This window comes from Antechinus flavipes, chromosome 2 (genome assembly GCF_016432865.1).
Source record: "Antechinus flavipes isolate AdamAnt ecotype Samford, QLD, Australia chromosome 2, AdamAnt_v2, whole genome shotgun sequence".
Lineage (NCBI taxonomy): Eukaryota > Metazoa > Chordata > Mammalia > Dasyuromorphia > Dasyuridae > Antechinus > Antechinus flavipes.
The window spans coordinates 355,452,382-355,480,087 of NC_067399.1; the positions used below are offsets into that span (position 1 = coordinate 355,452,382).

The 27,706-nt window shown below is 33.9% G+C and overlaps 1 protein-coding gene across 9 annotated transcripts in view; it reads right to left on the reverse strand.

The window, feature by feature from the left end:
• Positions 1 to 27,706, reverse strand: part of SAMD4A (sterile alpha motif domain containing 4A) — a 387,197-nt gene that overhangs the window by 34,846 nt on the left and 324,645 nt on the right. For all 9 annotated transcript variants that reach the window (XR_007950710.1, XR_007950709.1, XR_007950711.1 and 6 more), the window contains 5 exons: positions 25,822 to 26,119; positions 22,044 to 22,129; positions 10,115 to 10,233; positions 3,362 to 3,563; positions 1,502 to 1,628 (listed from right to left, as the gene is read on the reverse strand). Coding sequence is in view for 5 of the 9 variants with exons in the window: in XM_051978102.1 (XP_051834062.1) it covers positions 1,502 to 1,628; positions 3,362 to 3,563; positions 10,115 to 10,233; positions 22,044 to 22,129; positions 25,822 to 26,119 (832 nt within the window). In the remaining 4 variants the exon portion in view is untranslated. The remainder of the gene's footprint in view (positions 1 to 1,501; positions 1,629 to 3,361; positions 3,564 to 10,114; positions 10,234 to 22,043; positions 22,130 to 25,821; positions 26,120 to 27,706) is intronic.

Genomic DNA, 27,706 nt, shown 5'->3' on the forward strand with positions numbered 1-27,706 from the left:
AAGCACCAAGTAGAGGTGGCTGTTTCAAGGTTAGCTGAGAAAAACAGGAGAAGTTATGGGACAAATAGAATAAAATCAGATTTTTTAAGAATAGAACAGACCTGAGTGTATTTGTAGGCAACAGTGAAGAAGCCAATAGAAGGAGAGAGAAATTGAAGATTAGAGAGAATGGAGATGACAGTGGTGGCAATCTGTTGGAGAAGACGGGAGAGGAGAGTCTCAGGGACACATATAAAGAAATTGGCTACTTTTCATTAGAATCTGTAAGGAAGAAGGAGATAGTTGGAGAATATTTTGAGCGATCTGAGCTGAGAAGTGGGAGCAGTTCTCAGGCCTATATCATCACATGCTTGGACTACGATACTATAGCATACTATAGTGTATATATATATATATATATATAATATATATATATATACATACACACATACTACTGACACATTTTCCTAAATTTTATCATATTCCTGTTCTGTTTGGCAAAATGATAAAGTCAAAGCAATTTATTAAATTTTAAACACTTTACAAATATTATTTCATTCAATCCTCACAACTCTATTATCATTATATATATTTTGCTGAGGCAATTAGGGTTAAGTGACTTGCTCAAGGTCAAAACTAGGAAGTGTTAAGTATCTGAGACCAGATTTGAACTCAGGTCCTCCTGACTTCAGAGCTGGTGCTCTATCCACTGTGCCACCTAGCTGTCCCTATTATCACTATTTTACAGGTGAGGAAACCAAGACAGAGATATGAAATGACTTGACCAAGGTATTACATAGCTAATAAGGCTGGAATTTTTTCCTGACTCCAGGGTGCAATGCTCTATTGACTGGGCTACCTTGTTGCCTCTAAGTATCCCACAATTTGAACTTTTTTCTTCTGCTATGTTCTTACAAGAAGCCTATATCCCAACCAGACTGATATATTCAGTCTTTCTTTTGAATAAAAAAATCTATCACTGCTCACATTATCCTCTAAAATTGGAATTCCTCTCCTCTCTTGCCTATTGGAATTCTTCAAATTCCAGATCTCTGTTTCACCTGCTTCTTAGAGACTTGTCTGTCTACTCTAACATACATCTCCTTCATCCAGAGTCCTGTAATATTGACCATAACTATCTTATTTATGTCTTTTTGGTTCTTAGTAACATGTTACTATCCATTACATTATCTTAGCATTGCTATCATATCATGAATGTAATATATACGTTGTTTCCTCAGTGATGACTTTGGTTTAAATCATTTCAGTAATCTAACTAGAATCAAAAATCATCTTAGTCAGATTTTAACAGATGCCAACATATGTATCTCCCTGGATCCCAGCCAGCCAGCTAGTCCTTATTCATGCTGACAATGTGGTTTAAATAAAGAAAGGCTTTCATAAACACACAAGAATGTGTTTGATAGTCAAGGCTAAGCACTTTTAGGCCAGGGTCACCAAGGCAACTATTTTAATTTACTGTACTCTGCATTAATTAGCATGAGCTAGAAAAATATCTTACCTTGCTGTTGGAACATCAACATAGTCTGAGGGGATGAGTGAACAGGCAGGGAACGGGTCCTTTGGACAGAGCTGTGAGTTCGACTTGGCATGCTGTTGCTGCCCCCAGGGTTGGCAAACCAAAGGTTCTAGGAGGAAAAAGGGATATATACATTGTGCATCTGTACTTACAACAAACAGATTCTAGGCAGACAGAAACACACACACACACACACACACACACACACACACACACACACACAAATGCTAGAGTTCAGGCAGGAAGCAAATGTTACTAAAATATCTGTCTCTGCTAAATACTGGGTTATGTTTCCAGGTCTATCTATGGTATCTTCCCTGCTTATTTATAGCCAGAGCTTGTCCTGGTGCTTGGAGGAGGTTATAATTTTCATTTGCTTCATTTTTGGCTTCCCTAAACTTCGCTGTGAGACATGACTTTATTAGGGACGCTTGTCTTTTTGACTCCTTTCTATTCTTTTCACTCTCCTGTTTTCTAAGCAATAATAGATCAGGAAATACGGAGAATTTGTGTGGCAGAGAATTCTATTTCTGGGTTTGGTTTTGAAATATTTTGCCTTTTTTTTTTAATAAAGAAATCAGAAAATCTAATCAGAGGAAAAAAATAACTGCTCCACACACTAAGCTGGCATGTTTAAAATTACTTGGATTTCCTTAGCAATGGGTTCCCTTTGAATGAGTCAGAGAACGAACAGTCTAGAAAGTGATGTTTGGTGCATCTAATTTCTTTTTTTTTTTGGTGATCCAATTTAGATTACACTGTCCTCAGTACATTCTGCTTATTTTAAATCCCTCCAATTGGACTTGACAAATGAAAACACAGTATCTCTACCCAAGTTCCTTTTAATATACCTTTGCTATCCCCAATGTATAGGCAATCAATTGGACAAATATTTAAAGTATTAGTACACCGTTCACTTTCCTCTCTGGTTCTATTTCTCTCTTTCTTCAACAAAGTGAGTGGATTTGTGAAACAGTGGTAGAATAAAAGAGGGAATGTCCTAACCCTCATTGAGAACCTCTGAATACACATACAGACACACAGGCACACACACACACACACACACACACACACACACACATACACACACACAAACAACCTCTTTCCCCTATAACATGTGTATTGAGAAGATTTGAAATCTTCCTATGCATTATTCTGTTGATGCCAAGAGTACCTTTTTTTGTCAAAAGGCCTACTTATTTGAAATGTAATACACAGTGAGGAAACGTATATTCAGTTCCACCTAAAAGATTAGAATATAACCTATAGGCAGCAGTGTAACTGGTAAATGTTCAACAACTGGTTCTCCAGGGGAAAAAAAATGCAAACATGTTACACTTTTAAATTTAATTTGCATTACTGCCATTTTCTCAATAATTTCTTAAGCCTGGATAATCAATAAAATAAAAAACAAGCCCTGATCTCTGGGGTATAAATGCTTAACTGAAAATTTAAAGATGAGCTAGCTCTAGCATACCTATACAAAAAGACAAAAAAAGAGAGATGAGTGTTGCACTTCTTCTTAAAGACTATGCCTCAAATGTGGGAGTTCCCAAAGTAAGGCTACTTTTACAAAGCAATCTGGATAAATTCTCCAGATTTTTCCAGGGACAGGTCCATTATTGTCCACACCTTCTGCAGAAATACAAAAAGGACAAGCTATTCCACAGGTCACTGGTAAAATGTTCAGTTGCTCTTTGGACTTATGGGGACATCTAGAGCTTTATGGTTAAGGGGCTCTGTAGCTTCTCTGTTTTTGAATTTGTTAAGTTCTCTCCCCGACCCTCCCTTCTAGAGAAAGGGTGAAAAAGAAAAGCTGAGAAAGCCTGAAGGGAAACAAACCTGTCTTCCTTGTTTTAGGATGGTAGGGTTGGTTGCTGAGCTACGCTGGGTAGAGCTGATGAACCCACTGGTACCCAAGAGGCCAAGTCGGGCTGAAGGGAGATTCCTTGAAGGGATCTGGTACTGGCGAGGATTCCGCCTGCCCATGCCACCACCTACAGAGCCTGCTGTTGGTAGGGAGTTTGATTGTCCAAAACCTCGACTGTCACAAAATGGAAGGAAAACCAGAAGAACATGAGACATATTTCAAATCGCTTTTCCACAGTTTCTGTTTTTCCCTCTTTTCTTCTTATCTTCCTCCAGTGAGAACCAATATCAGGCAGTCATTATAATCTCTTAATCTTGAGAACACTGGGAAGGTTTTCTGTACAGAAATCAGTTTAACCTCTAGACATTCTGACAAACTAAACAACCCAAATTTATGGTAGGTAATTAGGGACTCTGGACTTCCGTTTTTCACAATTTCTCTGCTTTTATAGCCTGAAGAACTCATTCTCTCACTGGTGAACACATATGGATTCTATGTGGTCACATAGCAGTGAGCAGTGTTTTAGGAATCAGCACATTCTTTCCAAGAAGTGTAAGCTTTTCTATTCAATACTGTTTAAATCAAAATGCTTTACCCCAGACAGCCACAAGATGGAACACATTTACTTTCTTTAGTTATCTTTTCAAGAACATACCATTTCTGAAGAAACAACTTGAGCAAGCTTTGAGATAGTTTGTCCAGATAGTTTTTAACAAGATGGGAGTGAAAGGGAATTGTGACACTGTAATTTGCTAAGAATGGGTTGAAGAAGAAAAGGAGAAGGAGACTCTAAATTGTCAATACAATATATGCCTTCGGATATTTCTCTAATCCCCAGAATTTTTTTTTTTCCTCAGGAGGGGGAAGGGGAAGGAAACATTAACAATGTCCTGCAATTGATAAACTTGTTACCATTCATTTCTGGGCTTAGTTGCTTCCCTTTCTAAGGTGTTTGTGATCAAGAAAAAGGTCCAAAAACAATGTATATGTTCTCTTCTTTTCACTTATAACCGCTATCCTGGTATAGGATTTCATCAGTTCACACCTGAACTATTGCAAAGTATCTTCATTGGTCTCCCTAATTCATGTCTTTTCCCCATACTCTAGTACATCTTCTACTTAATTGCCAAAGTGCTCTTTCCAAACTACAATACCACTCAATAAACCTCAATGACTCTCCATTATCTCCAGGATTAAATATAGATCCTTTGGATTTTTAAAGCCATTGCTTTACTTTTAAGGTCTTTTTATATTATGCTCCTCTCTCTAAGAACTCTAAAACCCAACAACAGTGACTTCTGATCTATTCTTCATAAATGAAGGAAATGCTCTTTGCTTCTTCACTATATTTATATCTCCTCATGTTCCTTTTCTTTCAAGTTGAGTCTTGTTATGTGACCCTGTGCAAGTCATTTGACCCCAATTGCCTCAGCAAAAAAAGAAAAAGACAGTTCAAATCCACATACTGGAAGAGACCTTTCCCATATTTCCTCCCTCCTACTCTTCACTGGGTGAGAAAAGTAGTTTCCTTCTGAGGTTTCCTTTAGTTTATTTTATATATATATGTGTGTGTGTGTGTGTGTACACATACATACATATATATAAACACACAATTATACTACAAATAAGATGTATATGTGTATACACATACACATACATATATATACACATACAATTATACTACATACAAGATGTATATGTGTGTGTATATATATAAAAACTATTTGGATATTGTTCCTCTCTATTCTAATCCACCAATTAGAAAGTGAGTTCCTTGAACAGGAACTGTTTTTGCATTTCTCTGTATCTCCAGCACTGAGTGTAGACTTTGGCACACAGTATATGCTTAAATCCTGGTTGCCTGATTAACTCATATCACACCCAGAAGCCCACGTAAGAGAGCGGGGAAGGAAGAATGTCTCTGGTCTTTCTAGATTGCTTAGTGTTTTTCTCTTCCTTTTATTTTCTTTTTTAATAATTTTGGTCATTTGATAGGAAATTCCATATCACAAACACACTCTATGAAAATCCTGTCTTAGCTACAGATTGAATTAAAAATAATAAATTATATAGAATAGGAATGACAAAGTTTAGGTTGACACTCAAGTTAGCAAATGCATGTCATGGACCAACTGATCAAAAAGGCAGAGGGTTTGAGATTTACTATTACTGACATTGAGCTGATCGTTATTATTATGGGACAATTGATTCCTAAAGAGATAGGAAATGAGGGGAAAAAAAGAAACAGAAACAAGTTTCCTCCTCTGTTGTTCCTCTTTTTCTCTTCTGACTCTCTAAAGATAACTAATTGGTTTCACTGTCAAAATTAATGAGATTAAATATCCTAAGATTATTAATAAGAAGCCATTAATATGAAATTTGGGGTACTTTGGGAGAGGCTGGGATAAAATTTACCTTTTTAGTATCTATAAAAAAAGTCAGATTTTTAAAGCAAATTAATAGAGGGAGGAAAAATTTACAGGAGAAATGTTTGAGAAAATTTTCAGTGATTTAGCAGCACTATACTTATGAGAACTAGAAGAAACCTCTAAGACCATCTAGCCCAACTTCTATGTATAGGTTCCCCTAAAAGTCACTGACATTCCCTTTCTGTTAGTAAAGCCTTCAGTAAGGGAAAAGCCATTACCTTCCTGAGGCAGCTATTCCCTACATTGAGCCCAGATATACCTGTCTGAAACTTCCACTCTCTAATTCTGTTTTCTGGAATTAAGCAGAAAAAGCCTGAGTATTTTTTCACATTACAGCTTTTTAAATCTTCAAATATTCCAACTTTTTAAACCTATTTTCATATAGCATGAATTTAAGCCACTTCACCATTGTGATTACCTTCTTTATCTGAAGATAATCTACAGTTTAGCAACGCCCTTTATTTGTAAAAACAGGATCAATTTATTTTTGATATTTATTTTCCCATATTTAATGTGTAAAATCAGGTTTTGATGATCAGTATATGTTTTCTTCCCCCCCCTCCCCAATAGCACTTGATTCTCAATGATTCAAGAACATCACAAATAGTCTTAAATTCATCATTGCTTAAGTTCCCATAAGTGAGCTTCAAAAGGCAATATTTATCAAATTGAACCAAATACAGTCAAAATTTGTTGATGAAATTGTAATAAAATTTCTATATTAGTGTTTTATATGAAACTTAAAAAAAATAAACTAAGGTAATACTTTGAGTAAGATAATAGGTTTTAATAGGGAGCTGAACCTATGGCTTGCCTCCTTTTATGCCAAAGACCCCAACTTGTTTTTATAAGCAAAAAACAAAGAACAAAACAAAAATCAGATGATTGCTTATAGAATTGGCAACATCATAGGAATCAGGGAATCATAACTGGCTGCGTTGAAGAAAGTGAGTATAGAAAACATATGAGATGGAGACCATCTCACTCTATCTCCAAGGAATGCTATCTTCATTGAATGCTTTTGTGAATTTTGTGGATCCCAGCTACATTCCTGAGGTCACTGATAGGGAACCAAACTGGACATATTGAACAAGTAGACAAACTGGAGCCTGGGGAACTGGATAGGATAAGATTTTAAGCTATTAACGATGGAAAAAGGTCAGTTAGTCTAGCTTCTTAAAGATAACATACAAACCTTGTAGGAAATTCTGAGATAATGTTTTATGAGAATATTGATAATAGAGTATTTCTTTTTTTTAAATAGCTTTTTATTTATAAGTTATATGCATGAGTAATTTTACAGCATTGACAATTGCCAAACTTTTTGTTCCAATTTTTCCCCTCCTTTTCGCCACCCTCTTCCCCTAGATGGTAGGATGATCAGTAGCTGTTAAATATATTAAAATATAAATTAAACACAAAATAAATGTACATGACCAAACCGTTATTTTGCTGTACACAAAGAATCGGACTCTGAAATATTGTACAATTAGCCTGTGAAGGAAATCCAAAATGCGGGCAGGCAAAAATATAGGGATTGGGAATTCAATGTAATGGTTCTTAGTCATCTCCCAGAGTTCTTTCACTGGGTGTAGCTGGTTCAGTTCATTACTGCTCCATTGGAACTAATTTGGTTCATCTCATTGCTGAAGATGGCCAGGTCCATCAGAATTGATCATCATATAATATTGTTGTTGCAGTATATAATGATCTTGTGGCCCTGCTTGTTTCACTCAGCATCAGTTCGTGTAAGTTAAAGTATTTCTTTAATAGTGATTATGAGAAAGCTTAAGTCTTCAGAGAGAGAAGAGACTGAACTTTTGTACAACTGGATTTCTTCCCTCAGACAGAGAAGAGGCTTTAGGTTTGTTATATAGAATACAGATTATGGCTATAATTTAAAATCACTTACAATGTAAAATCAAATCTAAAATATAGGATATATCAATAATTACTTCTATTATTAGCTTAGTTCTATTAAAATTAGTATGAACTGAAAATAATGAAACTGAAATTCTTTAATTAGCTAAAAAAATTTTCCCCCCTAATTTAGATTGATATTTCTTCCCTCCAATTAATACAAAGTAGTCTGATTTTCACTGTTTGGATAGTAGTTTGATTTTCACTGTTTGGATAGATATACTGTATATGTGAATGCAAAAGATTACACAATCATTAACAAGACATATCTGAATACATATGTGCAAATATATTTAAAAATTTAGACCTTTTAGATAGAGGTGTTAATATTGATCTATATATGATTCCTATATAGTAAGATTCTGATTGATCTTGATGCTTACATTATCTTTCTTGTCCCACCAATTTATTTTCAACAAATGGAGAGGGGTGTTAATATAGTGAAAGCTCAATTAAGTCAAAAGCATGACTTCTTTTTTTGGCAAGCAAAAACTAATTTATTCTTGTGTCTGCATTAAGAAAGACATAAGTTTCCCAAAAGAGGAAAATGACAGCACTCTAAAAAATTGCTTCCTTCATCATGAAACTTATTTAAAATTTTCTAGCTTTCTGGAAAAATAACAGGATTTAATTCCAATAAAATGGATCATATTAATGTTCCAAAAGTGCAAATGTCAACACTTCATTTTGGATAATCTATAAGATAAGAAGTCTATTTTATCCATGCAAAAAAGAAAATCTCTAGAAAAACCAGTCTAATTGTCATTTTTAAAAGAACTTAAAATAGTTTTTTTAAATTAGTAAACACCTCAAATTTATACTCTTTAAGTCAATTAATAACTAGCATTTATATGCATCATTTTAAGATCTGTAAAATCTTTTTATATGTTTTCTCACTTCATGAACAAGCATTTATTAAACACTTAATATGAGCCAAATAGTGTTCTAAGTGCTAGGGATACAAAGTAAAAGTAATCCCTACTCTTAAGAAAAGTATTCAGGAATTAAGTAGAAAGGTTCCCTTTGGAAACTTTTTTTTGCTGAATGTTGAAACGCTAGTTCACCTTTTAGCATCTTGACAGAGATTCTTTTTCCTCAGATTGATTTAGTCTAAACCTGTTGTTTATCACCCTGGTCCCAAGCATGGGTCTAGTAATGTTGGCAATTTGGAATGTCACAATTTAGGTAGAAGAATGACAAACTTGGAAGTATCCAGGAGCATCCAAACAGGATAATGAGAGTTCTGCAGTCTAAATAACATGAGGATCAGTTGGAGGAAATGGAGAGGTTTAGCTTGAAGAGGAGAACACTAAGGTAGGTCATAATAGACATCTTTGAATATCTGAAGTGCTGTCATTAAGAAGGCAGATTAATCTTGACTTTAGACATAAGAATTAGGAATCATGGATAGAGATGACAATAAGTCAGATTTAGGCTTAGTCAGATTTAGTCAGATTTTACAGAAGCATTTGTTAACTAATTACTATTTGCCAAGCATGGTGCCAGGCATTAGGGATTCTAAACAATACTTTCCTTTGAGGAATTTATATTCTACTGGAATGTAAGGAAAAGCTGTTTTTAACACTTACAGCTGGCCAAATTGGAATAAACTCTGCCTTGGGATGTATTTTTTTTTCCAAATAGAGATCTTCAAATGAATGCTGAATGAATACTTGTTGAAAATATTATTGTAGGAATTTCTATATTATAGGCAGAGGTTGGTTTAAGGGAATTCTGAACAACGTTTTTTTCCTGTGACTTTGGTAATCATAGAAAATTTCAAGTTAATTTCTTGATTTCCCCATATTTAATTTTCACAAAGCAATTGGATGGCAAATCCAAATCTCTATAAATTTAGAAGCTATAAAGCACAATGAGGTTTATTTTCACCTTTTCCTGATATGTAGACATATTAAGAATGATATTGTCTACAGTTTTAGAATGCTGGTCAGTCCAAAATAGAATAGTAATGTAATGCTTAATTCAGCCATAGACTATAATTAACTTGTCTGCAGCAAAAAGTAAAAAACACAAAAACAAAAACAAAAAACCTCAGATCTTCATACAATCACACAGGCTGCTGGCTGAACAACAATACTTAGCCTCTCCCTCACCTGCACATATTTAAGTGCTTTCTTTGCAAGTATTCATTAAATATAGAAAATCTTGCTCAGAATCTATCTTCCTCAGGGAATCCTATCAATACTTTCCCCTCCACAACCCCACCTATTTAATGACTATTTTAGAACTGGCCACAAGGTACCTGCCATGAATAATATGTGATACTCAAACATATTACTGTATTCAAAGCCCAAAGTAGGCAAATGAATCAGTAGGTAACTAACATGCATCATAATGAATGAAATCCCAACATACTTTCTTTGCTGTCGATATCCTGATATGTCTAGAAGGGTTTTCCGAGGGAAAGACCGAAAGAGCTTCTGCACCTGCTGTTTCCATGACAACAATCTTTTTTTCTGTGTCTCTGTAAATGCCTGCAAAAGCAAATAGGACTTTTCATGGGTAATACAGCTTGGAAAGAGAGGGAAAACATGCAATTAAATATAGAAAAACATTGGAATCTGGTCAGCTTGGCTTTTAAAAAAAAAACACCTCCCTCCAAAAAAACCCATTTTTAATTGAACAGAAATATACTAATTAGACCATCTTATTTTGGCAACCATTTGTAACAAAATTCAGAAGATACTTGGTAGGCTATATTATTTGAAGCCTGATAAAAATTCATATTTTAAAAATCTTTTAAAAATTACACCATCTGCTCCAAATCATTATTGATCAGAGAAATACAAATTAAGACAACTCTGAGATGCCATTCCACACCTCTGAGATTGGCTAAGATGACAGGAAAAGATAATGATGAATGTTGGAGGGGATATGGGAAAACTATGACACTGATACATTGTTGGTGAAGTTGTGAATGGATCCAACCATTCTGGAGAGCAATTTGGAACTATGCTCAAAAAGTTATCAAACTGTACATGTCCTTTGACCCAGCAGAGTTACTACTGGGCTTATATCCCAAAGAGATCTTAAAGAAGGGAAAGGGACTCACTCATATGTGCAAAAATGTTGGCTAGAAACTGGAAACTGAATGGATGCCAATCAATTGGAGAATGGCTGAACAAATTATGGTACATGAATATTATGGAATATTATTGTTCTGTAAGAAATGAGCAGCAAGATGATTTCAGAGAGGCCTGGAGAGACTTATGAACCAATGCTAAGTGAAATGAGCAGAACCAGGAGATCATTATACACTTCAACAACAATAATATATACTGATCAATGCTGACAAACATAGATCTCTTTAACAATGAGATGATTCAAACCAGTTCTAACTATTCAGTAATGAAGAGAATCAGCTACATCCAGAGAGAAAACTATTGGAAATGAGTGTGGAACACACCATAGCATTTTCACTCTTTCTGTTGTTTTTTGCTTGCAAATGCTTTTTTTGCAAATGTTGTTTTCCCTCTCAGATTTTTTTTTTTACTTTCTAGATTCGATTTTTCTTGTGCAGTAACTGTATAAATATGTGTGTGTGTATGTGTATATATATATATATGTGTGTGTGTGTGTGTGCATATATATATATATATATATAGTATTTAACATATACGTTAACATATTTAATATGTATTAGACTACCTGCCATCTACGGGTGGGGAAAGGAGGGGAAAAATTGGAACAGAAGGTTTTGCAAGGGTCAATGTTGAAAAATTACCCATGCATATGTTTTGTAAATAAAAAACTATAATAATAATAAAAAAATTATACCCCATCAATATTTGCCCTCCTTCACCTACTCTAGTTATTAAGTAGGAATGAATTGCAAAATTGATTTGTAATAATCAGGCTTTAGTGGATTTCCTGAATCTTCAGAATTGGTGGAAATTCTTTAACTTCTTCAAATATCAATGTGCTATGATAATGTACTATAATAATACATTATCACAATTTGTATAACCTTCACATCATTTGTACATTTAAAGAATTAAAAAAAAATTACCAGGGAATATCTAGGTGGTATAGTGGATAGAGCAGCAGCCCTGGAGTCAGGAGGACCTGAGTTCAAATTTGACCTCACACATTTAGCACTTCCTAGCTATGTGATCCTGCACAAGTCACTTAACCCCAATTGCCTTAGCAAAAAAAAAAAAAAAAGCAAACCCCCAAACCAACAACAACAACAAACATCTACCAGGATAGGAGAACTCTCTCTCTCTTCTCTCCCCATTCTTCTTTCCTCTCTCCCCTCCCCCCTCTTTTTTTCCTTCCTTTCTCCCTCCTCCCTTTCTCCCTTTGTCTCCCTCCCTCTCTCTCCCTTTCCCCCCCCTTCTGTCTGTGTTTCTCTTTATCCTTTATTTATATATTTATATCTCTCTTTATTTTCCTTCCTTCCCCATTTTCGTTCATCTAAAATAAATGGTCCTACGTAAAGGCAGGTCAATAGACTTGATTCTCTCTTTAAAAAGTTTTTTTTTTTCCTATTATATTCATTTAAAAAATCGAGTTCCAAATTGTCTCACTCCTTCCCCTTCCCTCTCTCTGAGGAAGCATCCAATCTGATATAGCCTATATATGCATTCAATCGTGCAAAACATTTCCCACATTAGCCATGTTGTGAATGAAAACACAGTGCAACCCCTCCCCCAAAAAAACCCAAATCTCAAAAAAAGTAAATAAAGCATGTTTCAATCTGCATTCAGATTTCATTAGTTCTCCCTCTAGAAGTGGATAGCATTTTTCATTGTTAAGTACTCTGGCAATGTCTTGGGTTCATCGTGTTGCTTATAATAATCAAGTCATTCACATTTATTATATAGTATTATTACTATTATGTACATGTTTTCCTGGTTCTGTTTACTTCACTTTGAATCTATTCTTGTAAGTCTTTTCAGGTTCTTCTGAGACCATTCTGCTTGTCATCTCTTCTAACACAATAGTATACTTTTCACAATCACAAGCCACAACAAATTCTCCAATAGATGGACATTCCCTTGATTTTCTGTTCTCCTTGCCACCACAAAAAAAGAGCTGCTATAAATATTTTTCTAAATATAGGTCCTTTTCCTTTTCCTTTGATCTCTTTAGGATACAGAGGGATTAGTAGTTTGGGATTTGCAGTTTTATAGCCTTTTGGTCATAGTTCCAGATTGCTCACCAGAATAATTGGATCAGTTTCACAAATCCACCAATAGTGGATTGAAACAGCTATATTATCACATTTTTTCCCACATCCCTTTTAGCACTTATCATTTCCCTTTTCTGTCAGAGTAGCAAATCTGATAGGTGTGAAACCTTAGAGTTGTTTTAATTTGCATTTGCTCATCGATAAAACATTTTTTAATGTAACTTGATAGCTTTGATTCCTCCTTCTGAAAAAGCTACCTGTTCATATCCTTTAACCATTTATTAGTTGGGGACAATTGGGGAACAACTCATAGAAATTATAGTTTTTAGTGACTCTTCTCATTAGTGTTTATTTTAGGCTACACAAATTTTAATGCTTTATAGGATATTTCATATCCTGATACCCCTCTGTGACATCTATGTGATCCTGTAGTCTTAAAGGATATAGCAGTAGGCATAGGTATCTTCAAGTTTTCCTATTTTCAGAGGCTTCAAGCATAAACCTGATGTCAGACTGACTCTGTTGTCTAAGGACCAATAGTAAAAACAGCCATATCAACAATAGGTAAACCTTGAGATGACAAACTTTTTGATTATGACAACCCATGAAACAAAGATATTTAAGTGAACCCCAATCCAATACATTTCTTTCTTTTTCCATATTGACAGGGACAGAAAGTCCTTTGACTTTTGTCTTTTTGATCCAGTGACCAAAAAACACACTCTGATGAAAAAAAGGAAAATTGACATTATTATTACAGTAAAACTCTTTGGAATCAGTGAATCTCTTTGGAGAGAAAAACAAAGGTATGGGTAGAGGTGGTTTAACCATTTAATCAAAGTCAAAAATATCATTTAATATTTCTCTCATTTTGTAGAGAGTTCAATGACCATTAAAAAAAAACTACTATGAAAATAATTATAGCTTATATATGCTAACATCTTCTATAAAGTATAAAAAGGAGAGAAATTCTATGAACATCTTAATCAACTCTTCCCAATCAAGTCAATATATATTTTGATATACAGTAACTTCAATCTTAAAATAGAAATGTAAAAAAATGGTGGTTTAAAAATGTCTTGAGCTTGAAAAACAAGAAGTCAAAGGTTTATAGACTATTAGAAATCTCAATAGCTATATGTCATGAACACATTTTTCCTAAAAAGAATCTGAAGGCATTGAGCAAATATCACAAAAATGAAGTTGACTGTAATGGAAGGGACAGGAAACAACTGGTTACTGATGTGAGAAACAGATCTCAATCAGTTGTCTGTGATCAAACAGGTTAGATCAAAAATTGACAATAACATTATGTTAAAAGAAAGGATAAAAATGAGGAGATACCATGGATAACTGCAACAGATTCAATTTGCCTTATTCAAAGAAACTGTTAATGAAACTGGGAAATTAAAAAAAAAAAAGACAAAAGATTCTCACCTTAATTAACACCATTCCTGTACAAGTTTAATACATATAAAAAAGTTTTCACAAGGAGGCCAACAAAGCATAGAAACTGACTTAGCTAGCAAAATTTAGCCTCTCTGCCAAGTAGAGAGAGATGGAAGCTAGCAGGCAATAATAGAATAGAATATTGTCAATAAAAAAATCAACTTTTAAAACAGTAAAACACAGTGGAAGCAAAAACAAATCTATAAACAGAGGTTGCGTCAAGAGGTTCAAATGATTCATATTCACCAAAGAATATTCATATATGAAACTGGCAGGAGTATTTTAAACATATAAAATGGAACAAATTTATGAATGTAATGATTTATTTCATTAACATTTCAATAACATAATGTTATTAACATTAACATTTATTTCATTTTTCCAGCAAAAAAGGAGTTGCCACATTTGGACCTAACATCTTAGTTTTCAATATGCAATACAAATAAATAGAAATGGGTTTTATTAAGTTAGGAAAAGTGACTGGATCAGACTAAGTGTACACTGAGGAAATCTCTGCTTGTGAGGCAATATGGTCTTAAAAGTTTTAGGTTTAGGTTCTTTAGGTTAAAGGAAGATAGCAAAAAATGGGGGAAAAAATCAGGCAATATCAAGCTCCCAAAAGGTGTCTAGGAAAACATTAACAACTACTAAGATATGTCTACTTTCTTATCTTTACAAAATCTTTATAAGAATGAGCTATATACATATTGAGGGTATCCTGGATGAAAATATGAGAAGATGAACAATTTTTCACAAATAGTACCTGACAGCAAATTATTTATATGTTTACAGCACCACAAAAAGTACAGAAAATTCAAGGCCTCAGTTTGTTGCTTGTTGATTATTTTAAAAACATTTGGCTACGTAGAACAAAATTGAGCCTTAAAGGTTATCTTCCAATAAAAAAGGTTCTATGCATATATTTAAAACCATAATAAATACCTTGATAAATGCTACCCCAGAGATAATTTTGTTCCATGATTATTACTATCAAGTGATGCATGAAACAAGATGTCTCTCCTTACCAAAATATGCATGCTATCATAGAAGATGTCTTTTGCAGGATTTAAGAGAAAAATTCTCTGCAACTAGCAAGGTTGTTCCAGGTGTTCTTGTTGCAAATGATATTATACTAATATCATCAAGCAACAAAAATATTACAGAGCCTTCTTAATGACATCCATGATTATTCAAGAGATCAGCTTAATATGTCATACCAGAAAAACTAAATAGATGAAAAAAGCCAAGCTATACAGACTCAGACATGAATTTAGATGGCTAGTCCATTGAATTAGTATATAAGCATAAATAACTGGAGTAGGCACCATTAAATAGACAAGAAATTGGACCCAGAATTGAATATGAAAAATAGAATGGATTGATTATATTTGGAAAACTTGATGCTTTTAATTGCCTTCCTGGTACAAGGAGCCATCTTTTTAATATATAATATGATAATGTCCTAATTTGCATCCTTGGTCTTATTTGCATTAGTCTTCCTTGAATTAGAAAACTTAATTTCAAGGAATGATACTGATTCCCTAAAACTGAAGAGCTCTATCTTGTTTATGGTGACTAAACTAAAAGTGGCAATGACTTTGATTCAATTAAGAAAGGTATTTATTCACTTTTAACCAGATTAAAATAAAGAAGAGAGAGTAATTGATTTTGGAAAGATAATTTCTCTAAAGATGCAATAATTTAATATGACTATAATTCTTTCCCATAAAATTTTTAAAAAACCCTTTTGACTTAAACTATGCATTAAACTATGCATCTTTGTTTTTACTTTATTGTGGAATTTTGTCTCATTTTAGCATTATAAAAAGCATTATAAAAAGAAACTAGTAACTACTTGGTTCAGAGTGAGTATTTGGTTGAGCAGAGACATATCTGAACCTCTTTCCAAGTAGAAATGTTTATAATCTTAATAAATTGCCTTTGAGAGATTTAGATTAAAATTCATAGCATAAATTTTTTCTCCTGTGTTGTATGCATTTTCATCTATGTGTTTATCTTTTGATAAATCTTCATTTCTGAATCTCCACTTTGAATCACTAGTTAAGTGACTTACCCAAGATCTTAGAAGCAAAAATAATAACTAGTTTTCTAGAGGGCAGGGGGATCTGTGTAAATAAATGATCAAATGGCTAGAGTTGTATTATCCCATCAACTTTGGAAAATTTCTCTATAGAAAACCTAAAATGAGAGAGTTCAGACACAAGACTTAAATCCAATTTTTCCTGACCCAGGCCAGTTCTCTCTATATACTGCCATGGCTTCTTCAAATTGATTCATATGAATTTTTACTCTTAAAAAGTCAATATTATTACAAGCCACTTTTCATTTCTATTTCTTATCATTTCATTTCATGATAATCAAATGTCACTGAAGATGATCACTAACCACAGAAGGTATCTAATGTATAATTGACAAGGCTAAGGAGTGAAGCTTTAAAAGAAATTGCTTTTAAAGTTTTGATGAACAATATAATTTCACAAGTACATTGAAAATATGTTTTCTTCTATGCTTTATCTTGGACCTAACTCATTGTTTTCAATTAGTAAGTATCCAACTATAATGCTAACAGAAATGTGAGGTAGCAATTATTACCCATATTTAACTAATAAAGAAAGCGAGTAGCATAGTCTTTCCTTTTCAAAATTTCCTTTATTTGTTCATTAATTGCTGTATTTACTATGTCCACAGGGTCATTTTAGGAGATGTGCAAGATATAGAAAGCCATATCTTGCACATCTTCTAACTGAACATCTTCCTAAAGAGAACCATAATCACAAAATTCTTGCTCTCAGGGAAGTACAGTAGGGAATTAGAAATAATATTCATTCATTCAAACATTTATTGAATATTTCTATGACTGGACCAGAGGATACAAAGATTAATAAGAAAGGGTTTCCTACCCTTAAAAAGATTATAATCAACAGCAAGGAACAACTGACTCCTTTTTGTTTATAAAGATGAATTCATTAGCATTATTTGTACATTATTCAGTTTTTTTTTTTTTTTTTTTTTTTTGCTGTGGCAATTAGGGTTAAGTGACTTGCTCAGGGTCACACAGCTAGGAAGCGTTAAGTGTCTGAGATCAGATTTGAACTCAGGTCCTCCTGAATTCAGAGCTGATGCTCTATCCACTGCACCACATAGCTCTCATTACTCATTTTTCTCATTACTCAGTTTTCTAGCCATAGAAAAATCTGAGCCAAACAACTAACTTAGAGGGCTTACAAAGGAGTATGATATAAAACAAGACTAATCCTAAGTATCTCAACTTTGTCTTTTTATATATTTTAATATTGCATTACATAGGACAATTCATTTAACTTTTTTCTGTTTGAGTTTTTTCATCTATAAATTGAGGAGGCTGGATTAGGAGAGTTCTAAGGGTCCCTTTTAGCTGCAAATCTAGAGCAAAATATCTGATTTTCCTGATAATAAAGGAGCTATTCACAATTTAAAGGAGCATTAAAAATAGTCCCAAAGAGCAATTTGGAACTATGCTCAAAAAGTTATCAAGCTGTGCATACCCTTTGATCCAGCAGTGTTTCTACTGGGCTTATACCCCAAAGAGATACTAAAGAAAGGAAAGGGACCTGTATGTGCCAAAATGTTTGTGGCAGCCCTGTTTGTAGTGGCTAGAAGCTGGAAAATGAAAGGATGTCCATCAATTGGAGAATGGTTGAGTAAATTGTGGTATATGAATGTTATGGAATATTATTGTTCTGTAAGGAACGACCAGCAGGATGAATACAGAGAGGACTGGCGAGACTTACATGAACTGATGCTGAGTGAAATGAGCAGAACCAGGAGATCATTATATACCTCAACAATGATACTGTTTGAGGATGTATTCTGATGGAAGTGGACCTCTTTGATAAAGAGAGCCTTAATTGATCAAAGATGGACAGAAGCAGCTACACCCAGAGAAAGAACACTGGAAATGAATATAAACTGCTTGCATTTATGTTTTTCCTCCAGGGTTATTTATACCTTCTGAATTCAATTCTCCCTGTGCAACAAGAAAACTGTTTGGTTCTGCACACATATATTGTATCTAGGATATACTGCAACCCATTCAACATGTAAAGGACTCTTGCCATCTGGGGGAAGGGGTGGAGGGAGGGAGGGGAAAAATCAGAACAGAAATGAATGCAAGGGATAATGCTGTAAAAAATTACCCTGGCATGCGTTCTATCAATAAAAAATTATTAAAAAAAATAGTCCCAAGATGCTATTTACAATTTAAAGGAGCATTTAAAAAACCCCCAAAGATGCCATTTCAAACAAACATTTCCCAAGATAACAAGTAGTATTCAATAAGAAATGGTTCTTATTTCTTCACAAAATGAATAATTGATTTATCTAACGCCCATGACACATTAGATTTGCTATGTAACCAACCCAAGGGTACATATAATGGTAGTGAACTACTAAGGATGCATCTCCTCAATATTACAAGTCATGTTATGGTAACATAGGAGGTAGAATCAGTGCTCTAGGGCATTGGTTTTCCATAGTTATTTTATCTCCATATAGGCCATTGCACTGACCTTAGAAGCGGCTCAGTATTAGCTATCACTCTATTTTGGCTTCTAACAGAGCTTTGGGTTTGGAGGGGGTCATGGTTATTTTCTTATATACCCAAAATGAGTCTCTAGACTCACAGTGAGGAAGGGACATGTAACATTCATCATGTAAAGATAATGACCTCAAATACACTGGCAATGTTTCATCCCAGACATCTCCAGAAACCCATCATTCTAAAGTTGTCACTAGAACTCAGGTCAGACCAACACTATTAATATCATATTTGGAGAAATAAGCATGTTTTTAAGACAGAAAAGTAAGATTGTTTCTGAAGTTGGCATAGTTGCATTAATGCTTAACAAGGGGAAAAAAGTCCCCATGGAGAAAAAATCATGAGGCAAGAAGCATTTAACAGTTGGAGAATAATGTCCTAGAACAATGAGGTATAACAATGAGGTATTACAGTTGGAGAATAATGTCCTAGAACAATGAGGTATTTGGGCACCAGAGGCAGTAGAAATAGAAACTTTTGTCCTTTCTCTCACATTATACCTTTTCACTGCTTTGTGGGGTTCAGTGCCCATCGCCCCTAGGGAAGAAGGAAGCGGTCTCAACTTGGTCAATAACCTTCCTTTTCTCCAGTTAAAGTGAGAGTCCTGAGGGAATTCTGTTTAACCCTCAGTTGGAATGAACAGTGTGTATCACATGGGAACCTCAAAAGGGAATGTGTGTTCGGTAGGCATGGAATAACTTGGGACTGTGGAAAATTATTCAAACTAAAATAATAATTAATAAACCTATTAAAGAACATTTTCCTAGTTTTAAAGTGGAGACAGGGCTCCTCCTCAAGCTTCCTGTCCATGAGTTAACCCTCTGCAGTCAGAATGTATCTGTTAGCATTAATACTTCACAAGTAAAAGCAGACTGAGAGAAACTTGATCTTTGTATTCCTGTCTTTTATATGCCACAAAAGTGGTCAATGAGAAAAATGAAAGAGAAGAAACAGAGAGAACATCCTGATACCATGAAGGAGGCCAACATTTATGGGCTGGTATGTGAAACAGACATTATGAAGCCTGGATAACTTTTAAAAATATAATTAACTAGATTAATGTGTCATATAATCTCTGAGCACTTGAGACTAGGTGGAAAAGTTTTGTATATTCTGATATGCTGTAGGCTCAATTCTTATGAGTAGATATAGTGGGGAAGGAAAGCTCTGCTTACTTTCCCCCATTATCATATTCCATCTCCTTCTCCATTCCTTCCTCATGTCTGAAAAGCCCTTTTTTTCTTTACTTTCATTTCACAGAAGCCTTAGCTTGCTTCAAAAGCTCAGCTCAACTCTTCCATAGGATAGTTCTCCCTGTTTCTATTGACTATCCCACACTATGCTTGCCAACTTATTTTGTAGCCAATTTTCTTTCTTTCTTTTTTTCTTTCTTTCTTTCTTTTTTTTTGTATTTTTTTCATTTATACCATTCTCCCACAGTGGAATATAAATACCTTGAGGGCAAATGTAATTTTACCTTTCCATCCATCCTGCCTAACACAGAGTAAGTGCTTAACAAATACTTCTTGCATGAAGACTTGAATCTTCTTTTAGAAACTTAAGAGATCTACCATGTCTTAATTTTGAATTCTTTTTCTCCACTTATGAATAGTTGTAAGCTTCTTAAGAGTACCCTTTTTAAACTTTCTTTCTTTATAGACAAGCGCATATTTATACACACATGTATAAAAGAAACCCCAAATTGCAGTGTTCAAGAAGGCACACAAAGTTGGGAAAAGGAAAGTTAAGGTTACTGGTCAAAGGGAAGATGGAAACTATCATAAATGACTAGTTTTTTTTTTCTATCTGGCTCTCTTTAGTTGTATTGAGAGTACTTTTCTCTAAAGAGACCATTAAAGAAAAGCAAGTTCATTATAAAAAATTTTCTTGGAGCAGTTCAAGTATTTTAAAAAGCTACAAGTATAAGTTATTAATGTAGTTAGTTGATCAGGTGTTTGAAAAATTCTGGGTGAAATACTCGAGATAAATAACTAGTTTTTTAGGCTGTGAAGGGGAAAAAATAGGAAAAACAGAGAAGACGTCATGAATGAAGTTGAAATAAAAAAGCTAGAATTAAAAATCAAAACAAATATTTTTTTTTGCTCTAAGAGAGAAAGCAATGGGGGCCTTCAAGAGTGGCAAAAGATTCTCCTTGGGGATTTGGTAGAGAATTTAATTTTAGCTTTGACCATAAACCACAGCTGCAATGCCTAATGGACAGCTGGTGAGAGCATGAAGGAGAAAGAGGGTGTGAGAGAGAGTAGGGAGAGAGCTGGAATTCTGCAATTTATATCTTCTTTCACATAACCCAAGGTTCTCAGCTATCAAAGAGTTGGCACATCCTATTGACATGTCATTTGATGGCTTTTCATTGTACATAGTCCTTTGGGACTTTATAATCTCACTTTATGCCTACCATCATGGAAAAACCCTACCAAATATGATTTCTGCAGGAAGATAATTTTGAAAGCTCAGAATTTACACTGTAACCTTTATGAGAAGATTTTGAGAAATTTTGGAAACCTCAATCTATCCTTGCACATATGGCCTTCTATCCTTCTTCCATCTATATAGTCAGATATAAAACATCTATAGTGTATATGTAGTGCATAGACCTAGGACCTTTTTCTTCTCCATAAAGTAAGATTCCTCATATATTGTGTTAATAGGCATATCCTCAACATATCCCAGTAAATTCTAAGTCAAAACACAGAAATACGTCATAATGTACAAGATCTGTTCACACACATGGATGCATAAACACTCTTTCTATCTCTTGTCTCTGATTCTTTTTCTCTCTCAAATTCCATGAACCAAGAGATAGAATATTGTATTCCAAAATAAAACAGTATTGAAAATGTTAAGGACCAGTTTGGGTTCGATGAAGCATCCTCTGGTTCATTGCTTAGGGAATTTTTCACAGTCAAGCATTCATTCTTAAATTTTTTGATTTTATATTAATCCTTGGATACTTCAAAAAACATGCTGAATTTTTTAATTGGTCATAATCTTATTCTAAGGGGAAGAATATCAACTTTACACAAATGTTGAATCATTTTAAAATCAATATATACGAGTGTCTCAAAATACTTGCCACTACTTACCTCATGAATTAGACACTTGTCTATGAGTTGTAAATAGGAACTTATATTTTCCTCATCAGGTCTAGAGACCAGGAGCTGTGTACACACTGCAAAGGGAAGGAAGAATTTAGAATATTGCACATTTTTCTGAAATATGTATGCTTTGCCAACCAAAAGGGAAGATATGAAGTGGGAGAAGTACATGTATGATTGTTATCTTTATGGAATTTTTATGTAAACTTATTGAGACATACAAAAAGAATCTGCATTTTTCTATTCTATCAAGTTCAAGTGAACTGTCACTGGAGGAGCACTTGTCAAGAGCAACCCTCTAAATTAATCCCAGTTATACTGTTCTATTTTAAGCCCTTTGCTTATTGACCAGGATTTGAGAAACATAGTAACTGTCTGTAATGCACCTAATTTTTCTCATTGAAATGAACTAACAGGCACCTTTCCTACTGAAAGAAGAAAAAAAATCCTCTTTCTTTAGTCATTTTTATGACTGAAGTACCTGAATTTTGCAAAATCTATTTAATAGGACTTTATTTTTCAGTTATAGGAACTTGGACATGATATATATCTTTCTTAAAAATGAAATGTGTGGACACATACATACCTATGTTCCTATTAAATTAATACTTTTCTATTTTATAGTAGACATTTCCACATTGACCAATATACTGGATGAACGTTTATCTATCCATACAACTCAAAACTATTGCTCACTTACATAAGAGTAGGTTAATAATGTAGTCAGAGTGCAAAGTCAGTAAAAGCAAAAGTGAAGATTCTCCTTGTTTTATTAGCCTAACTTCTCTCTGCTCAACTCAATTCAATTCAATAATTCAATAATAATTAAGTATTTAGAATGTGCAAAGCACTAAGGATACAAAGACAAAATGAATGCCCCTCAAGAATGACACATTGGAACAGAAGTGATTGCAAGGAACAATGTTGAAAAATTACCTATGCACATGTTCTGTCAATAAAAAACTATTAAAAAAAAAAAAGAATGGCTTACATTCTATTTCCAGAGGGAGAGGGGATGTAAAAATTAAACAGATAACTAAATAGAATTTGAAGAGGATGAGATTACTAATAACAAGGGGGATTAGATTGTAAAAGGTTTCCCACAAGAGTGGAAACTGAATTGAGCCTTGAAGGAAATATACATACATACATACACACACACATATATATATATATACTCATATATACATACATACATATATGTGTATGTGTATAATGACATGTAGCTCAGAGATCTAATGTTGGCATAGGTGGCAAAATAGTACTTAATGAGAGATTATTCACTACCAAACAGTATTGTTAAGCTCTGTCTAACACTTCTAAATGTTCAAAGTATTATTCTCCACTCTCTGTACAACTTCCATAGCTTTGTCTTGCCATGGCAGGCTTGCCTTTTCTTCTACTCTCTTTAGTTCTGAACTCATATTCTCAGCCATTATTCCTGAGTGTGCTAATCTCTCTGGCTCTACTCATCATCTCTATTACGTTCTAGACCTAAATGCGCCCTTTCTGTCCCCTACTCTCCCATGTAAGTAGTTTTCCTTTCACATTAGAATGAGGGCAGATAGTCTTTACTTTTGGACTTTTATCATCAGTTCTTGGTGCATTGATAAATGAGCTTGATAAATGCTATTTTACTCATACATGCTTTCATTCATTCATTTATTCATTCAAACTGTTCTCTATGTACCTTTTAAAATAGCCAGAAACAAAAACTCCTTGCATTCCTAAAAAGAAAGGTCCACTTTGAATTTACATAAAAGTATTTGGTGTCCAAGTTGTAGGAAGACTTTGGGTTCAGTAAACATGTAAGTTAAGGTAATTTCCTCCCAAGTGGTTCATTATTAATACATTTTCTCACATTCAGAAAATCTCTTCATTGAAAATCCCTTCTAACTCAAACTCAACTAAGCCATTTTCCCTGCCTGGCAGGATCACTTTTAAAATACACAGTGGGAAATTTGGGTATAGGATAAAAAAAATCATAGGTTGTGAGGAAATAGATAATTGTTCATAATGATATCATCATGGGGCTGGTTTCATACACAAGAGATCTGTCTTTGAAATCATTCTATAAATGTCAAGTTTGTTTAAGAAACATTAAGGACCATTAGTAGGGGGTATAGTGTTTAAGAGTACTGTTCATTAAGAGTATAGGAATGAAAAAGTCCTGACTTAAAATTTGGTCTCAGATGCTCTTTAACTATATGGTGTTAAGTCACCTAACTTGTCTGCCTCAGTTTTTTAAACTATAAAGTGGGGATAATAATAATACTTTTTGGAGTTTTGTTATGAGGATCTAATGAGAAGTATTTAGCACAGTGCCTAGCATATAGTAGATAATAAATGCTTATATTTCTATCCTTCCTTCCTTATGTAAAAAGTGAGCCTTTATAAGGTATATTTCTTTTTAACAAAAATTGAGCTCTTTAAAATTATTAAATATTTTTTATTAAAATAAGAATTTCCTTTTCTCTACCCAAATAAGAAAAGACTTTTTCTTTTCATTTTAAAAAAGTGATAGAGGATTTTTTCTAATCTTAGTGTTTTGTTTTTAGTTGGAAAATTTTTCTAAATCATATTATCTTTCATTCTATCATTCTATCTTTCCTTCTGGTCTCCTTAGATGAGATGATATCTCTACTTTGTCTTGAACTGAATTCTTTGTCTACTCCAAGTTCTTGTTTTAGTCATCATATCATATTCTCTATCTGTCTCTGTCTCTCTCCTTCTCCACATTTCTTTTTTCAATATCTGTGTGTATTTCTATCCTCTTCCCCAACTCTCTCCTCTGTTTCTATTGTTCTACCCTCCTCCTCTTCCTCCTGGGGTTTTATCCATTTTTGCCTATGAAAATAATCAAGTTTCTTTGAACCTAAAAGCAAATAGAAAAAAATAAACAGATCAACAACAACAGAAATTTTTATCCTTGATCCTCCTTGCACCTACCCTTCCCTCCTGTTCCAAGCACCAAAAAAAACCCAAACCCAAACTTGTCTCAAGCTATCATCTGATGGTTTATCTTTCCTTTTGTTAAATGTCTAGAAAGAATGTTGACTACCTCCACTTTCTCACCACCAGTTCATTCTTCAACCCTTTTCCATCCTGCTTTTGCCATATTCTACTTTTAAAGTTCTTGCTTTAAGTCTCAAAACTTTAAAATTTAGAGATCTTTGTTCATTTTTTAAATCCTCTGCTTCAATTAAAAGCAGGGGAAAAGGAACAGAGAGGAGAAAAATATGGAGTTTAGTGACTGAATTTCCCACTATCATAAAATAATTTTTTTAAAGAAGAGATTTAAAGAAAAAATGCTTAGACTAGTCCCTCAGCATTTAAGAGAGAAATCCAAACACTCAATTCCACCCTTCTTCCTATCACTCTAATACAAAATTCTTCATTTACCAGCTTCCTACAGCCAAATGAACTGCCAGAATAAAGGAGCATACCTTCCCGGGGACTGAAAGTGTATTAGGCTAACAGCAAGAAGTGCCTAATACCCTTTCTATTTTTTACTAACTTCTGACCTTATGCTGACTATGGAGAAAGAAGATCCTAAAGGGATAGAGTCAGCCACTGAGGACTTTGTTTGTTTCTTAAATTATCCTTCTCAGAATCTCACACCTGAACTTGTTACATGTAAGGTATACAAAAGACAAATAACACATCCTTTTTCTGAAGAAGTGAGCAATTATCTCTCTCTACGAAGAAAATGAAAGGGAGAGAAAGATAAAGAAGAAATTGGAAGCAAAGAGATATCACATTTCACCTTTTCCCATGACTCTTGTGAACTGTCCAGGGAGATCGCCTTCGGGCAGAGGTGCCCCTGCAGATTCTCCCTCACAGCCACTCATGTGGTGCTGCTGAATTCCACCTCCTGCTGCAGAGTCCTTACACTCAAGGGCTTGATTATCAGAACCAATCAGAGTAAGATGATGATGAGGCTCTGACTCTTGGCTGTGTTCCTCTGAATTAGAGCTCTGAGAGCAAAATGCTTTTATTGGAGTAAGGATCATCTGGTGCAATTCTTGCAGAGGGACACGCAGGTTGCCCCCTTCTAAGATGTCCTGAAAATTTAAAGTTAATTTATAGTTAATAACATGAGTTATATAATCTCTATTTGACCCATTTCAGTTTTCTGGTAGAGAGGGAAACTGAGGGTATATGAATTGGGGCTATAATGAAGGAAAAGAGCAACTGAGATACCCAGAAGAAGTTCTTAGGAGAAAAAAAAAATCCAAGAAATAGAGTCAATAATAAAACTTTTGGCCTCAGGTGTTTCTACAGAAATATCCAAATCTCTAGAGGAATTAAACAAAGAAAGAGAAACTCAGAATCTTGATGTGATTTGGTTCTATTTTGTTGGTCTTAGAGAGAAACAAAGAACAAGAGAGGAAAAAATGAGTACAGGGAAAGAAAAACAAGAAAAAATTTGGGAAGATGGGAAAAGAGTTTAGTATTTCCTAAAATTAGGATACACAAGAACAATGACATACAATACGGATACCTACAGAGTGGGATCTTCTGAAACTCACTTTTACTGGAATCAGGCAAAACAGAGTTAAATATGTATTCAACAAAAGGCAGAAATAGAGATGGTGAAAATCAAAGATATATAAAGCTCAAAAAACAAAAACTCCCTAAAGAATAAGAATAGAAGGGATTTTTTTTGAGAGGAGATACTCTAATAAAATAGATAAGTCATTCACTGATTCCATTTTTAAAAGATTATAATAAATGATCAAAACGGAAAATGAAAAAATAGAATCAAAGTATACAAAGAAATCAAGAAAATTGTTAGAAACCATTTTTCCCAATCTATGCTAACAAACCTGATTTAAGTAAGTGTATGAAAATATTTACAAAAATATAAACTATCCAGATTGGCAGAGCAAGAAATAATTTAATCTCAGAAAGAAATTGAACAAGTCATAAATTATTTTTTAGAAGAAAAGCACCCAGAAGCAAAAAAATTAATTTACAGGTGAATTCTATCAAAGAATAATTAATGTCAATATTTTATAAAGTGTTTATAAAAATAATGAAGGCATTCTATCTAATTTTTATGAGATAACCATGACCCTAATAACCAAATCAGGGAGAAGTAAAGAAGTAAAACAGGAAAGGAAAACTTTAAAGTAATATCTTTTGAATGTTAAAAAAAATACTAAATAAAATATTAACAAGAAGACTACAGCAACATGCTGAAAAGATTACAGCATAACCAGGTTGGATTATTATATATACATCATAACCAGGATGGATTTGTGCCAGGAAGTTAGTTCAATTTTGGGAAAATTACTTTGTAGAACAAAATATAGTAAGTACATAGTATGGACCATACTAATAAAAAAATTCAATAGATCTAGAAAAGACTTTTGGTAAAAAAAAAAAAAAAAAGAAAAATGCCTATTTATACTTTAAGAAAAACACATTTGAAAGCATAAGCTAAATGGATCTGTATTTAATACAGTAAACAATATATATATTTAAAACAAAGAATGAGCATCATATATAAGAGAAAAATGATGGAGGCTTTCTAATAACATCATTGGTGAAACAAAGATGTTCATTATTGTTACTATTATTCAACATACTAATGTAATAAAAATACTGCCTAAATTAAGTTTACTTAATGCCATAAAAATCAAATT